At 42.6% G+C, this 17,048-nt stretch overlaps 1 protein-coding gene across 3 annotated transcripts; it reads left to right on the top strand.

Annotated features, from left to right (window-relative positions):
* Positions 1-36: 36 nt before the first annotated feature.
* On the top strand, positions 37-10,918 carry NQO2 (N-ribosyldihydronicotinamide:quinone reductase 2). Of its 3 annotated transcripts, none has more exons than XM_040586889.1 (7): positions 37-77; positions 815-866; positions 2,486-2,650; positions 4,116-4,246; positions 6,415-6,528; positions 7,880-7,981; positions 9,106-10,918. In XM_040586889.1, the coding sequence occupies exons 2-7, from the start codon at positions 860-862 to the stop codon at positions 9,277-9,279; spliced, it is 693 nt and encodes a 230-aa protein (XP_040442823.1). In that variant the 5' UTR covers positions 37-77; positions 815-859; the 3' UTR covers positions 9,280-10,918. The 3 variants fall into 3 exon arrangements, with proteins under 3 accessions (XP_040442823.1, XP_040442820.1, XP_040442822.1); XM_040586886.1 differs by lacking the exon at positions 37-77 and adding an exon at positions 347-453; XM_040586888.1 differs by lacking the exon at positions 37-77 and adding an exon at positions 352-375.
* Positions 10,919-17,048: the final 6,130 nt, after the last annotated feature.

Raw genomic sequence — 17,048 nt, 5'->3', positions numbered from 1 at the left:
CAAGGTCTGCTCGGAGGCTCCTGCGCAACCCTCCGTTTGAAAACCAGAACCGGTGGCACTGGGCCGCCCGCCGTTGGGTGAGGAGCCGCCCCGGCTCCCCCGCGGCGGCACCGGGGACCAGCAGCCCCCACGGAGCGCGCCCGCGCGCGCGGCCCGAGCACGAGCGCTGGGGGACGCGCCCGCAGCGGCGGGTGGTGCCGAGCGCGCCCCCGCCCCGCGCGAGCGCAGGCGCCGGGGCCGGGCCGGGCCGGGCGGCAGCGGGAGCGCGCCGGGGCCGGGCCGGACGGCAGCGGGGGCGCGCTGGGGAAGGGCTGGGCGGCAGCGGGGGCGCGCCGGGGCCGGGCCGGGCGGCAGCGGGGGCGCGCCGGGCCGCAGGTGAAGCAGCCCGGGCCGCGGGCCTGCCCGGAGCGGGGCAGGCGGCGCAGCGCTGCGGGTTCGAGCCGGGCGTAGCGGGTACGCGAACAAGCGGGAGGCGCGCCCCGCGCCTTCCCCGCCGGGGCGGTGCCGCGCACGGGTGAAGCGGGCTGTGCGAGGGCGAGCCTGCGCTCGGTGCCCCGGCCGAGAGCGGGGCCAAGCCGAGCGGGGAACGCCGAGCGCGCCTCCCCCGTCCCGCCGGCGGCGAGAGCCCAGCGCTGGGCCCGGCCCGGCCGCAGCCGGAGCCCCGCACGGCGGGCACGCACCGGGCGCTCCCCCGCGCAGCCCCGGCCCAGCGGGCACGCGGAGCCAGCGGCGCGGCTCCACCCGGCGCGGCGGCCTGCCCTGCGCCTCTTCCCCATGGCTCTGACATCAGCAGTTTTGTCATTTAAGTTCACAGGCTGCACCCGGCTCTCGAGAGAGAACCTGCAGAGTGGTTTGGGAAATGGCAGGTAAGAACAAACAGGACTGAAAACGCTGTTCGCTTCAGGCTGGGGCACGCTGGCATGTCGGCAGATTTTAGTGGGGATACTAAGGTAGTACTTTTTTCAAATGACAAATTATTTCGGTAAGTGATGCCTTTGAAAACTGTGGTCTTTCCAAACACTGTGGCCATATGCCCTCAGCCGCACTGACATGGCAACAACCCAGCAGCTTAATTAAGATTTAATCTTACCGCATCTCTGAGCTTGTCTCGGCTCCAGCCCGTGAACTACCTATTTGCTGAGAGTTAAGCAGGAACAGCAAAGCGGTAACTGCTCTCGATATTCCAGAATAAGTTACGGAGCAGGGGGCTAAATAGTCTATACATGTGTTAAATTTATGATAGCATTCGACCACAATTTGCAAGTCTTTTAGCAAAGCTGTTGTTCCATGGACACTGGGCACTACTGGAGCAGTAATCACCCCTTACAATTAGATTAAAAATGAGGTCTTGTTCATTCAGCTTGCGTTCTGTTAATTATCTCTGACACCTTACATTTACCTGCCACTGCAGTGGTGCTCTGGGCCATATAGCTTCTGTGTCCCCTGGAGAAACTGAACTCAGGAGAAGCCAGAGTTTTTGTGTTGGCAGTTAGGAACCAAGAGCTTCAGGTTTTGCAGATCCTGTCATTTTCAATAGTCCCTGGAAATTTCCCTCTGCAGTGGTTATATATAAACAATTACTATCACATGAAAGTATTTCACCTTTCACTTGCGTTCAGTGATGAATGATTATTTTTTTCAAGAATTACAGAAATCAAATGGTCTGTACAATAAAATTTTGAACAAGAAAGCTCTGATGTACCTTGTTACATCAATTTAAAGTAACTCCATCCCAACATACCAGTCTTGCCACTCAGCTTACCTTAAATCCTCTTTGTCAGCAGTTTGAGATACACTAGATGGCTCGCTCACTCGCATCTAAGAAGAAACCACGTTGCTTTCTGCTGAAGTCACTGTGATGATGCTGAAGTGGGATAGTGGCATCTTAAATTATCTACCGCAATGTCGCTTGCACAGCACTGAACTGGAAGATGAAGGGACCCCACACTGCAATCAGAAGATGCTCTGAGCTCTCAGAAGTTGTTTCCACAACATTTTGAGGGAATCTAAGCTGGCGCTGCTTCAGTCCTGCCCCTCACATCTGGACTGTAGCTTGTCTGACCCAGCCTAGGGAGCTAAACCAGCCAACAGCTTTTATTTCTTTTTCCCTCTCTGTTGAGCTTTTTGGGGTATAGTGGAATCGAATAAATGCAAATGCTGACTCAAGAGGAAGGACTGGGTTGTGCTGATGTTGGGGCACTGACCTGCTATGGAAACGCACTCACTGTCCGCTGAGTTCCACCTAGAAAAGCCTGGTGTAAGCACGCAATTGCTGGGTTGGGGGCATTCACTGATTAGTTCATCATGAGTTACTCACTGCTGCTGAGCAGGAGTCAAAATGCTGCCATTGTCATTCTGTTTTCGCTAGTTTTATGCTGCTTGGAAAACACTACAGAAAAATGAAGGACCAGGCCCCAGCTCCACAAACATTTCATATCTGCCTGTTATACTCAAAGGTACCATCTGGTTTTCTTTCTGCTTCCAGGGAGAAAAGTCCTGATAGTCTATGCACATCAAGAGCCCAAGTCCTTGAATGGATCTTTGAAGAGGATTGCTGTGGAAGAATTGAGCGAGCAGGGCTGCAGTGTCACAGTGTCTGATTTATATGCAATGCAGTTCGAGCCAAGAGCAACAAGAAATGATATTGTTGGTGAGACTAGCCAAAACACACTTTTTTTGACAATAATGAGACAAACTTTCCCCTTGACTATCCTGCTACGTTAACAATGCAGAACCATGCTGTTAGGTGCGCTCCAAAAAACAGTTGCTATTATTTTGTACAAATATCCCTCAACTAACAAGACCCAGCTTTTTATTGTCTATTAACATTGACTAAGAAATGTCAGTGCAGGAACCCAACAAGTATAATTTTCCTTTAAATAAATCTGATCACTAGAAATGGCCCCTCAATCAGAAAAATGAAATGTCTGTATAATAGAGATTTATAAAAGTGCTTTGCCTTTAAGGTGAATGAGGAAAAATACTGTTTTTACAGTATTTGCAATCCACCGCAGAGACCTTCTCTTAATGAACAAGATTACAAATGCTTTCTGCAGGTTAGCTCCAGGCACTTAAGTGCTTTGGCTTTTGAGTTGTCTTGGCACCTCCTGGCTGCCTTGGTTGTATATGACCATTAAAAATGACTAGATGATGCAGTTAAGACTTGAGAAAAACAGTGATGCTCTTCTTAGGCTTCTGTGATATTTTCACTGTGCTCTTACTAGCATTTAGCCCCAGTATTTCTCCAGGTTAGGAAACACAAAGCCACAATATAATCTGTGACTGCTAAAACACTTTCTTTAAAATAGGAATCAAAAAGAAACAGCACAGGTCAAGTGCAAACACTGGCAAAAACAAGCAGCAGCTTATTAATGACCAGACATAAGCATTTCTAAAAGTCCACTCCTGAATATGAACCTTGTTTCATAGTGACATTACTGAGAGGGAAAAATGCATTACCACATGTTCACAATCAATCTCTGAAGTCCATTTCTCATGGGTAAGAAATACCTTCAGAAACCATTCTGTGACTTGCTAGAGTTAGTTTATGAGGCTCTCTCTTCTGCTGGATTGATTATCTGCTAGCTGAATCAGCAGAATTAATGTATATGTCTGATTCAAACATATCTGAATCAGCTCACCCAGCTGTAGTAGAGTCAGCAGAGCCAGCCAGTACTGGTTCCCCAGCCCCTGCTGAGTTTCCCAGTTACAGTGGCTTTTCAGCAGCTACACAGTGCTTGTGACTGCATGGTGGTTTCAGTAATCTCTAATGCAGAGGCAGAGCAATTAGCAAAATTCTCTTAAATCCTCTTAAATCATCCACCTGCATCACCAGTCTTGAGCCAAGCTTAGGTCCTCTTATTGCACTTCCGACGTAGCTACAGAAAGGCAAAAATTTTGGTGCTCTACACTACATTCCTCTCCAGTTTGAAATCAAATCACCATCAGCTGTGATGATGCTGAATATCTACACACACACAAACAAAAACAAAAAAATGAGAAAAATGGAAAGCAGTAATTCAATTTAGAACTGTAGATTGTGACTTCTATTTAATTCTTATCTGTCTATGATGTTAGAAACAGGATAAGGAATGACTCTTCACTTCAACAAACAGGTTGCTTGCACAACTCAGAAGAGTTCAATTATGGCGTGGAGGCATGGGAAGCTTACAAGAGAGGAGGTTTGTCCAACGATGTGATTGAAGAGCAGAAGAAAGTGCAGGAAGCAGACTTACTGATTTTTCAGGTCATTATTTCAAATGTTATTAAAAGTCTTCAGTTATACAGCATTGAACGAAAGAAAGGCAATAGTGAGAAGATTCTAGATTGCATTAGGAACACTGAATCTAGCCAGAGTAAAAAGAGGTAGTAGTTCTGCCATCAACACAGAACAGTATATATCCAGCATAGCAATTTCAAGGTGTCAGGTTTTTCTGATAGGATGTGAATTTTAGAAAATATGGGATCATGTGCAAGCATTATTTGTGCTAGTACAGTATGAATTTTTCACACAAATAATGGCTCCGTGCTGGCATTTTTGAGCATTAGGAAGGCATCTGAAATTAGAACCTTAAAATACTTGAGTAAAATTCACAGCACTGCTTCACTTAAAAATTATTCAAAAGTAGTCTGACTGCATATGTTTTGTGAAGACTGGCGCTCCCATTGCCTGGACTCCAAAACTCTTGCATAGAGCAACTCAGACCAGAAAGTACTGAGTGCAGAATAATACTGTGATTCTCAATATGTCATGCCATACCACCAGGCAGCCTGATACTGTCCCTTTTGTCTTGGAGCTTATGCAAAGCAAACACTGATGTACACACAGAATTCTGTGTAAGGGTTTAAGGCAGCCCCACCAAGTTATAGCTTTGGGATATGGTAACAGACACCAGACTAACAGCTTTAGGAATAAACACTTTATCTCTAAGTAATGGTACAGTAAGAAATACAGATCAGTAGTAGTACTATTTTCTGGGTCCTTACAACAGCAAACCCAGTAATTCAGTAGCACGATTATCCAGGTTGAAACAACAGCAAATCCAGTAATTCACCAATTCTGGGCCAAACTTGGTATGTGGATGCACAAAAACACGTGACCACGGATGTCAGGCAGGCTGGCAGAAAGCAGGGCAAGGCTTACTTTGTGGGCAAGCAGCTGGGAGCAGCCAGTAGGCTCAGGGAATTTGGACTTCCCAGACTGGACTGTCCTCATTTGTTGCTGAGTTGCGGAAGAACTATCTGGACTCCCTACCAGCTCCTTACACCCCATCTCCATTCCCCACTGTGCCAACTCTGTCCTCTGTGTCTACAAGTCCCAGAATTACTGTATAAAGCAATACCAGCCTCACATTTCTTTGTGTGGCTGTTGGCCTTAGACATAGCCTATACATGTTCCACTGTCTGATTCTAGATCAAATTTAGGATGTGACCATATCTCAGTTAAATTTATTTCACTGTAATTCTTCATCATTTTTACACTATTGCTTCTGAGATAAGTAGAGTAAAATGTCCCCCAAAGGAAGTGGTTGCTTTCTATTTTCTGTCTGTGGAATGCTATGAAGAGTTGAGTACGTTCTGGTGCAGAAAAAAAAGCCTCTGAAAGACACCATAAAGTAATTTAAAATTTACTACAGACTAAACTCACCACTTTTAGAGATAGTGGTGATTGCCCAGTTTCTACATTGTTTCCATCTTGAATTAAGCCCCACAGGTGATTAAGCTTTTACAGAATTGCTTCTTTTGTACTGCAGTGTGTACAAAGGTTTAGGGATAGTGATGCATCCTAGAATAAGAGTCCATAAACCTTCGAGATAATGCAAATAAGATATGACAGGTTTAGGCTGTAGTCCCATGGGCTAACTGGAGGATCTAGAAACAGAGGTCGTTACTGTTAAAGTTTTCTTCTCAGTAAAGTGAGGATGTGAAAGTAACTCTTTCTTAAGATCCCATGGCATTTGTCAGCAGTGTCAGATCAGAACTGATCACCAGATATCACTCCTAGTAATAAGGCTCTCTTCGGCCACATTCTCCATGAGATCCTATGTTCCTTTTGCATTTCAGCAATAGGAGATTCAATTCTGTACAGTCTTAAGTTTAAATTAAATGGCACCTTCCTGCTTCATCATATTCCAACTTTAATTTCTGTGGAAGCCCTCACATTCACTGTGGTGTTAGTGTGCTATAGATGCTCAGGTTATACAGAGATATATATATATATCCCTGAGACAACTGAAAACAGAAAGCACTTCAGTTATTTTTGCCAAGCATTAGTTACTGCCTCTCCTGACAGAAAGCTGGAAGAAGGCACGTACAAGATCTGAACAGATTAAGAGAACAGGATTTGGCCTGTAGAGCAGGCCTAAGGATGGCCCAGACTCTCTGTGCTAACAAGGTAATTTACTTTTTGCCTAGTTCCCCTTGTATTGGTTCAGCATGCCAGCAATCATGAAGGGCTGGATGGACAGAGTCTTGGTCCAAGGATTTGCTCATGATTTTCCACGCTGTTATGATTCTGGTTTGCTCAAGGTATGTTTTTGAGGTTGTTTTATTAAGATCAAGATCTGTGCAGTGCTTTTGAGGGCATTGGTCTTTATTTTCCATTATTTTGCTTAAAGCTCTTACTTTACACTCTTCTGAAATGATGCTTTGATAACATGTTGAGTAACCTTCTGATATGTTAAAATTGTATGAAAGGTAGATACAGTAATGAGAATGCAGTGGCTCCTAAAGATTTAAACAATCTCCTAGAGATTTTTAGTTGGCCAACAAAATGTGCTTTATAATTTTGTAGGTGTATCAGAGTGCACTGGCTTGCAAAGAGTTGATCAATTTCCTAAAACTATAGTCTGTCATTCATCCCACTTTTGTAGGACTGCACAAATCTGTAATGAGTGACATACTAGAATAGGTGACAAGATCCTGTTCTGGGACTAGATGTCAAAGGTTGGAATTAAACTACAAAACTAAATCAGAAACCTGAAATACCCAGTGCACAAGCCTCTGTCCCAACTATCTCAACCTTTTCTCCAATCAGTATCTATAGGTGACAATTCATAAATCTTTAATGCTTCGTGGCACTAGGAATAACCCTGGAAAATTTTGACCCATTGTCTGATGGATCTTCTTTGGTAACAACTGCAGCATCCAGAAACAATCAATACGTTTCACCTTTACATTTGCTGCATATTAATCTCTGTAATTTCTGATCCTCTTAACAATTCCAAACATTTCAGTTTGTTAAATTTCAGAAATGGCTGCCTCACTGAGATGAATAGGAGTAATCCCCAGTGATCATAGCTGCATGCTGAATGCAGGCTCAAGGCAGTTAAGATACTGCACTGGAAAAATGTTATTTCAATTACAGAAGCTAAAACTGAGAGGATAGAAGCTGAGCACGAGCCTGTGGCTAATACAGAAGCAGAAGAAACATGGGGGTTTAGAACATATGAGGAAAAATTTGTTCTCAAATTATTCCTTAGCAAGTGACAAGCAAGCACAGGTTTGAAGGGGGACTGTGACATTCGATTTCTGCATTCAGGAAGGGCAGGAATAAGGATATTCCCAGTAACAGAGTGCTTTCCAGCAACAGGTTTCCAAATATAGCACAAGGGTCAGCCCTGCTTCATACAAGTGTATCAGATGTGTAATTCCTTTTCTTTTTAACCTGTTTCTGCCCAAAGCCCTGACACACAGTCCGCTGTCGAGTTGTGCGTTACCGATCTTTGCCTCAGAGCTGCCACTACATATAAGGTCTGAAAAAGAGCACACCACCTCCTCTAGAAATTTATGTTGTCCAGGTGACCCTGAATATCTTTTTAACTGTTCAGCCACTCTTCTTTAAACATACCTAACTCAAGCACTGCTTTCTTAATTTTAGAACAAATTAGCCCTGTTTTCTTTCACCACTGGAGGAAGCGAAGAGATGTATGCAAAAGGCAGTATCAGTGGTGATATTCGCTATCTCCTGTGGCCCATGCAGGTATAATGTGTGACTATTTGGTTGTTTGCCTTAATTTTTATTATTCCGATTATTTTTAACAGTTCTATTATTTATTTTCTATGAAATGTGATATAAAAATAATTAATTTGTCAGTTCTGAGCATCTGCAGGTTATAAATTGGGCCCTAAAATCCTCAGACTAAAAGTCCACAGAGTTTTAAAGTTGTTTTGTGGCCCTTCCTCCAGACTGGAATCTGGAAAAAGCTTATACAGTCAGCCTTTGAAGTTTTCCTTGTGTTAATAGGATTTCCTTTAGCCCTAGCGTGCAGAATAGCTTTTCCCCATAGCCACCTGATTCATGTAGGATGCAGGGCAGGAGGGGAGTCACATATTATCTTGGCATTCATGATCAGCATACAAAAGTTAGATGCCTTTTCTTACTGCTACCCTTTTATCAGAAGTAGCGAGCATGCTTTGAGAAATGTAGGTGGTAAGGCAAATTGTACCAGCTACTTCTTGATATAATACAACAGATGTGCTTGAATTCTTTGGTCTCTGACCCATTGTGATTACTAGCTGTCTACCCTTGTGAAGCTATCTAGCTGCAGAGCTTGAAGCATGAAAAAGAACATGAGACATGACTGTGAATTCAGAAATAGAGAGGGAAAATGGCAAGCTGAGCTGATTTGAAAGGCGCTAGTCTTTATTCAGGATCATTTGGCTAAGCCAGAGGCAAAAGGTTAAAAAAAAATACCTAGAGTTAGATGAGAAATACACTGCAGTTCAGGAACAATCTGTGGAGATTCAAACAGTACAATGAACTTTAGGCTGTCTCTGATACTTGCAAATTTAATATCATACAGCAGCTGAAGAGAACAGTTCTATGGGTTTAATAGCACTTAAAAATAAACTCTACAGAGCAGAATAAATGAAGTTAACCTTATTTTTGTGTCACTCTGCTTAATGCCTAGCCTTCAATAGTGACTGCCAGCATAGGTAATGAATTTTTGCAATTTATTTCCCTTCTCCTGATAAATGCACAGGTTTAGAAAACCTGTGTTATATTGGGTCAGAGAAACAGTTTCAGATTTGAATCTTAGGCATTCTTGAATTGAAAGTGAAAGACTATTTCCTGAAGCATTTCTTTCTTCGCTTTGAGTACAGCATGGAATCATGCACTTCTGTGGTGTCAAAGTCCTTGCACCTCACATCTGCTTCGCTCCAGAATATGTCTCTGAGGAGAGGAGGAAGGAGATGCTGATTGCCTGGGCCCAGCGCCTGAAGACTCTTTGGAAGGAAGAACCCATCAACTGCTCTCCTGAGTGGTATTTCAAGTAATGTTCAAGTACAAGACTACAGAGAGAAGATTTATTGGGGGTTTTTCTCCATCCTTTTTGGTACTTTATCTCAGTATCTGAACGCTAATGTCCTAATTCAAATGTATTGGAAGTATCTTGAGTACTACAGCTAGCAGTTTAACTGACAATACAGTGTTTATCTTCATTGATTCCTGAGGGATTCTCTTCAATGATGGGTGCAAAACTTTGTGAAGAATTATCCTTACTCGTGTAACAGTGACATCCTGCCTACAAGTGCTTGGTAACACAAGCGGTATTTAAATTGCAGATTATATTGTTGCTGCTTATGAAACAGTAAAGTACATTGCTGAGTCAAGTTTAACAATTTTTGTACCACCTGCCACTTTTTTTATTTGCCAGAGAATATGCTGCCCATACTCAACCTTGTTATGACCAAACCTATTCTTTTAGGTGAGAGCTCTACACTTGTGCCTTTGAGCTATGAAGCTAGATCATGAGTAATGCAAAAGCATGTACAGTTGAACAGTGACAGGTGGAAAGCCTTGTGGACAGCCTTAGGCTTTTCCACATACTTACAAAACAATATTAAATCTATGGCAGATACTAGAAAAGGAAAAAGAAAATAAATATCATGTAGCAGTATGTGCATACATTACCTTTCTTATAGAATGTAGCTCCCATTTGTAAAGTATGTAGTTTCCTAAAATCAAAGGGAGTTCTCTATTTGTGTTACCCTAAGTAGAGACAAAAAGGAATCCTGTCTGTTCCCTACCTCTTCACACCAGTCAGTGTTGCTGTTTGGGTCTGGAGGGCTGGGTGCATCCCCTCCAGCATTAGTGTAGATGGGCTTCCTTGGAGATCTCCAGCACTGGCAGCTGGTGAGGCAGAACACCTACCTGAAAACCTGCAGGATCTAGTGGGACAAAATGACCGTCTGGCTCTTAACGTCTGTGATTTTTACCTTGAATTTTAGAGGGATTATTTTTCTGTTTTGGAGCTGTTAACGCTTTCTGTGCATATGGCAAGGCATGGATTTCTCTCTTAGCTACACAATTTCTTGCTTTTATCAGCTTACCTAATAACTGGCTTTGCACTTCGATATTTAAAAAATGCAGCCTGAATAAGAAACAGTCTTCTGAGTCACTGTCAAATGACAATTAGGCCTCTGCATACATAGCATGCATCTGCCATGCATTCTTTCGAGCAGCCTTGTCACGACCCACCCTTAAGGTTCTTTAAGGGCTATTTAGATAATAAACATGCTGAGATCAGACTCTGGGGTGGCAGTGTAAACTGACACACAAGATTGGGAATTGCTACTGCAGGGAAAGCATCACATGTTCCTGTTAGTCACCATATGAAGGGCCACCTCTAGCAGAGATGGACCCCTGGAAGCAGTGCAGCCCTAAGCTGTTGCAGATGTCTGCTCGAATGCGTATGAGTCAAAGTCTTCAGGTTACACAAACAAGAAATTTGCTTTGGCTCAATAACTCTTGTATAGGAAAAAGAAAGTGAAAGGGAATAAATGGAAAATATTATACACGTAAGCTGTGGGGAAAACAGATTCTTGCCTAAAAGACTTAATGAAAACAACTTGTAAGTTGCCTGAAGAGAGACTGAAGGACAAATGCAAATATTAAAATTGTGTAGAAGAGGAATCATCCTTATGCTCACTGTGTTCAGTTACCAGACTATTCAAGAAGGAATGAAATGGGTATGAAAGCAGAAGTTGCAGCTGTCAAACCAAGTGTTACTGTATTGGATCAGTTACAGAGTTTAGTGGGTTTAACTGTTAGATGAAGAACCTCTGACCTATATGATGAAAATACACTTCTCAACACTTTGGCAGACGTGTGCCAGCTCCCACACACATGGTAGCATTAAGTGCTTGTAGACTGGATATTTGTAATTTAAATATACAAGAGTGGTTGTGCTAGATCAGAACAAGGATCCTCCAACTCCAACTTTTTTTCTCCACAGTTACAGACCGAGAACAGCAAGCACTTCCCTGAATACTGTCCTGGGCTCCAACTGTATTTAGTTTGATGGATTTCTTAAACTATCTATGTTTTCTCTGTATTTACCAAGCCAAATAGACCTCTGCTCTGAATTTTGTTCAGTCTTCTCTAGAATCCATGCCAGCTTGAAGCAGCCAATATTTTTTGGCAAAGTTCAGCAGGTCAGCTTTTTCCTTGCCTGAAGCATTAGAGTGGGGAGGGATCCCAGGGAGGGTGAAGCAGCTGGTTCCCAGTAGCTTCATTTGATTCCTCCCAGATAACAGTAAACAATTAGTCACATCTGTTCTTTTACCTGGCACTTAGAGTTTTGTAGATGTGCATCACCTCCCCTCCTAAATAAACTCCTTCCCAGGCTGTGGAGTCCTGTCCTGTTCAGTTGTTCTTTCAAGAGAAGGCAGGGGCCTTTGGTCACCCTTATTTGAACTTCTCCAGTCTCACCGTCCTGTCAGTGAGGAGAGGGGAGCAGAAGGGCACAGCAGAGTCAAGTCTGTTACTCTTGGGTTCATATGACTTTCTCTGCTCCTTTCCTAATAAGCACTGACATATGATTTGCTTTAGCTGATGTTTTCATTTGTGGTAACCCTTGATCTTGGCCGTCAGTGGTAATGGTCAGCTCAGGGGCCATTATTTTATGCATCGATTTAGGGTAATGTTTTTCCTCATGTGCACCCCTTTACATAACTTAAATTTCACTTCCTCTCTCATTGCCCAGTCAGCCAAGAACTCTTCGCAATCTGCTTTCCTTATCCCCCTCCTCCAAGTAATCTGTATCATCAGCAAACTTTCTCAACCTCATTGCACATACCCATTTTCAGATCTTTTTCAACAGCTCAGACCCCTGCACTTCTAACCTCCCTCTGTTCTGAGAGGTGACCATTTACTGCTGCCCTCTTTGTCCTACCTTTTAAACATGTCTCCAATGCCATAACCCTCTTTCTTATCCCTCAACTTTTTAGTTTCCTTAAAAAAAAAAAAAAGAAACTGTCAAAAGCCTCTTAGAAATGCAAACAGACTATATCAGCCAGATCACCATTCTCCACATGCTTTAACTCCTCCTAAAGTAAATTCTTCAGGAATATCTCTCCAATTTGAAAGCCACTGTACAAGGAAGTATATGATGGGGAGGGGGCAAGGAGCTAAGAACCACTATTCAACTGTAACTTTCCATTGTCAATCTCAGTCCTCATCTGTCTAGTCTATTCTCATCCAGAAATTGTTCCATCTGCCTCATAATTCTTGTCACTTTCCTTTATTTTGTGTCTAGCTCTCCTATATCTCTTCTGTGAGCTGTATCTCGGCTGTGGACACGTAACAGATAAAACCATATTTGCTGAAGGCTACTGCTTTTGCAACGCTTTGGAAGCCAGTCAACTGTGCAGCGACAGTGGGTGCTGAGGCAAGAATTAATGTCCTTGTCCTGACATGCTTTCATTGCCTACTGTACCGCACACTGCGCAGGGGCGCGTCCATGTTCTGGCACATGCCTTTCGAAAACTCAAGGGAGAATTTTACCCTGTAGAAAACCAACAGAGAGTGATCTGTGGTTAATAAGGAGAGAGAAAGGAAGTGGCAGTATTAGTTTCGTAGCAGTACTGGAAATATTACAGCCATTTTGAATAAAGAATGATTGCCCTGCTAAATCACATTATGCTGAAAGGGTAAAGCTAGAATTAGGCGAGTAACTTACAGCTGCATTTCAGGCTGGGGAGAAGGGTATAAAAGCAACATGCTTTCCTCTTCCATTTAGTCTGGGGATTTGCTTTTTGCTGCTGGGGGTCCTCCTCTCCCATGCATTTTCAGACAATGCTCTGATCTTTTTCTCTCACATTTTCCAAAAATTGTAACTGAATTTATTTTATGGTCTGAAATGGCAGGTGAAACATACTTGCAACTTCAGGGAAAACACAGGGACACAAATAGATCCCCGTCTGAACTATGTTATCAAGAAGCCTCATAGTCTAAAGAAACTAAGACTGATTTCTTTCAGTAAAGTGCTTTTAATCCAGGTTTCAAAAAATTAACATTAGAGGCAGGTGCAGATAGTTCTTCCTTTGGTTTAATATTCCATTCCTGGAACAATGTCACTGAGGTTTACTGCCTGCTTGCGGAGGAATAATCTTTGCGGTAGACAAGTTATCAAAAGGTTGGGCTGAAGAGAGGAACAGCCAATAATAAATACCATGTATAATTCATGTATGACTTCGGGGGTTTTTGTTTTTTTTAAGAAAAATCCTACTATATTAGTAGCTTATCCTACAGCCTAAAGAGCCTATGCTCCACAAAAGAGATGCAAAAAATTTAAGCTTAGGGTACTCTCAAGTTTTAGTGCTGGGTAATTGTGTCATCGTTCCAAGGGTATTAAAATACCAGCTGTATCCAAACAAAAATGAAGATCCATGATGCTTCCTTTTAAATTAGGTGAGTCACTACAAAGAGTAGCCAAGAGAGCTATTCCAGCCTTAGTTCCAAAACTGGAGTTTAAAAGTATAAAAGAATATTTGACTACAGACATTTGGGGAAGCAAAGGGCTTAGTCCAAAGCAACAGCCTCACATTTCACCAGCCTCATTTTATGTCCTTTAACATAGTGGCAGTAGTTGATCATTTCAGAAACAAGTCAGAGAAATGTCTGTTCCTGCAATACTTTTGTGGCTTCCATCTTACTCTGCTGGTGTTCGTGTATTTATGGGAACATTCTCCACAGAACAAAATATTAAGGAAACACCTACAGAAGAATTTGTGTCACAGTGCTTGGTGCAGACTGATTTAAAAAAAAATAATTATAAATACTGGTGGTGAAGTTCTTACTTTTTGTGAACGGAAAGATTTAGTGAAGTAATCTCTCATGAACAATTATTTCCAACCATCCTAGGACATTTTTAAACTCCTCCAGATTCAGTAGTATTGGTTTAATACAGTCTGAATGCATAGGAATCCTGATCTCTTTGGAAAACGCGGTAAGGAGACAGAAGACCAGTTTCTTTGCTGGGATTGTGCAGCCAAAATACCCCATAGCTGTTTCTGAATTATCAGTTGCCCTTGTTGAAATGAGTAAGCATTTTGTTAACATCTGACAGAGAGAATAAACCAAGACCAAACCAGCTTGTCCAAGCAACGGACTGTCACAGAGGACCACCTCACCTGCAAATGCTGTGTACTCCAGTGAGATGTGCAGAGCAAAGCTCGTGTCTTTACTGGAACTTAGTATGAAGCCAAGGGGAAATGAAATCTTCTCAATATATTCTACGTGTGTTCCTGTCATTTGTTGCTAGGCCACACCTCAGCGTCTGGGGAGACCTCAGGTGGTCGTCTTCTGAACTTAAATGAAATGAAAACTTGTGTCTGCAGTTAGTCACAAACAGTGGTTCCCAAGTCTCTCGGGGCATTCCGTTCTGCGTTTGGACTCCCCAGGGCACTATGGCCCTTCTCCTCGTGTGTCAACACTGTTGGTTGTACAGTGCTGCAGTTTCTCCCACCTCAACCCTCTGGGGGCTCAGAGAAATATAATAGACGTTTTGTTGCATTGATGAGCCAAAGCTAGCTAAAATCATGGCTTCTTTCTGTAAAATCAACTGTACAACATATCTCAGTAGCTAACATATCTCAATAGCTGTTGGACAGCAGTGGGACCAATCAGACCAGATAATATTTTAGCTTTAGATTAAAAAGTAGATTACAGAAAGATTATAGACAAATATCTCCTTAGGGTTTTGCCCACTGGTGATCCCCCTCCTCCCCAGAGTTCTCAGCAGGGTGCTGAGCCCAGAATTAATGTTTCAGCATTCGCTCATCTGCAGAGCTGGGAACCTCCTGTGTGAGGAAACACTCATCCCTGCTGGGCCCAGCTGAGCCTTTAACCAGGGACAGCCACAGCACCGTTACGCTCAGGTCCCTACAGAGCTCACAATTCATGCCAGGAGAGGGAAAAGCCTCTAAAAAGATACCTGGCAGCAAACTGCAGGTGGAGAAGAAGGAGTGAAAAAATTTAAACCTCTGTAGGCAAAGCTTACTACAATACAGCCTTCAAAGTTAATACCAGGAAAATACCCCTGTGCAAAGTTACTTGCAAAGTTACTTTCTTGTCATGGCACAAGCTTATTGTGATTTCATTTTTGTTTTTAAGATTAATGAGATAGGTAACCATTCCACATAGCTTGGTCTAGCACTTTGAAGTTTTGACACTTTTTGTATATCAGCCCCTACAATTTTTCCAGTGGTGCAATGAAACCTGCAAATTTCACATATGGCAATATTTATTCTACTGACAATAAAAACAGCTACCTGTTAAACACCTTTTTTTTTTTTTTAGAATGCTATGTATTCACATTTTTTTCTATCAGTTTTAATAAGATCACTGAGATATTTTTAGTACAGAATAAGTGAAAGTTTGGTTGAAATTAATGAAAGTTTCAGTTAAAGTGAAAAGAGAACTAATGGGCTTATTTTACTTTCATTAATACTAAAATCGAAAACTTCTGTTCACATATATGCATTATTGTGAAAAACATTAAAACTGTACTGGCCTTATCATCCAGTTCAGGATAACCTTCCTTTCTTCTCAGTAAGAATTAAGAGATTTCTCTGTAAATTATGATTGCATTTATGGATCATTTTATTTTCCCTGTTCATCTCAAGAAGGATTGTCATAATGGGCAACACTGACCTCTAAGCACCAACAACTAAATGCTGATTTCTGTCTTTTTTTGCCTAGCGCTTGTTGGCAAATCGCCACTGAATGAGGCGGAAACCTTTTTAACCATGCAATTCTTTACAAATTTAGCCATCTTACTTCCTGCGTTCAGCCAAATACACAATGCAGAGCTCAAAAGCAGAAAAAACAAGACTTCTGTAAAGTTTAGGATTGCAACAGAAGACCAAAACCTGCATGATCAGCTCACCAGAGATACCACATCTAGATTTGCTTTTGCTATATTTAGTTGACAAACATCCCAGACTCTCTGGACTGCAGGTTTAATAACAACCTCCACGTGATACCTCACAGTGTGGATGGACATGAAATGTCTGTATTTAAACTACGATGAGCTTAGCCTGGTAATTCAGCATAGCCGTCCTGAGTCTCCTCATTACAGTAAGTGTGATCCGCCCTTACATCTGGAAATGTCAGAGCATTAAACTCCAGTTCTGGCTTAATACCAGCTGATACAGTGTCAGTGGGAAATGGCGATGTGCTGGGCACACACCAGTTCCATTGCCAGCATTGGTGTTTTTAGAGCAGAAAAGAGTGCACTCAGCATTTTTTTGAGAGTTCCTGGAAAGAAGCCATTTGTTCAGTTTGTCCAACAAGGTGCAGAAAACCATCTCCAGATGCAGAGAGAAAATCTCAGCTTGAAAGTAACCGCCAAGGCTGTTCTACGTCTCCAAAACCACAGCTGTCAGCATACTACTGTTTCCTATCTGTCTTTTCAAGGAAACAGCTTTCAGAAAACTGGAAGGTAGGAGCCACCTGGCCCTCACAGATAAACATGCTGGTCAGCAGAAGGCACAAATCAGGCTGTCTTCCCCTATAAAGGGAGGTATGGGTACACAGGTGGTTTAGGAATTCAGATACTACATTGCTGACCATCACAGAGAGAAATAAAGGATGAGATGTTGTACTTACAGAGGGCCAGAGGTCCAGAATATGCCAGCAATACACACCAGTACACCTACCCATTTAAATCTCAAAGGTCTCATAATACTCAATGGGGTTCTTTTGTTTGTGAATGTTTTACTTTTATTTGGCAGGAATAGGACAGGTGCAAACATCACCT

Source organism: Falco naumanni, chromosome 3 (genome assembly GCF_017639655.2).
Source record: "Falco naumanni isolate bFalNau1 chromosome 3, bFalNau1.pat, whole genome shotgun sequence".
Classification (NCBI taxonomy): Eukaryota; Metazoa; Chordata; class Aves; order Falconiformes; family Falconidae; genus Falco; species Falco naumanni.
This window is presented reverse-complemented; position numbering and strand designations above follow the sequence as displayed.

Coding starts and splice junctions, on each gene's coding strand:
- NQO2 (XM_040586889.1), top strand. Junction 2,651..4,115: donor AACAAGAAATGATATTGTTG/GTGAGACTAGCC, acceptor TTCAACAAACAG/GTTGCTTGCACAACTCAGAA. Junction 6,529..7,879: donor ATGATTCTGGTTTGCTCAAG/GTATGTTTTTGA, acceptor TCTTAATTTTAG/AACAAATTAGCCCTGTTTTC.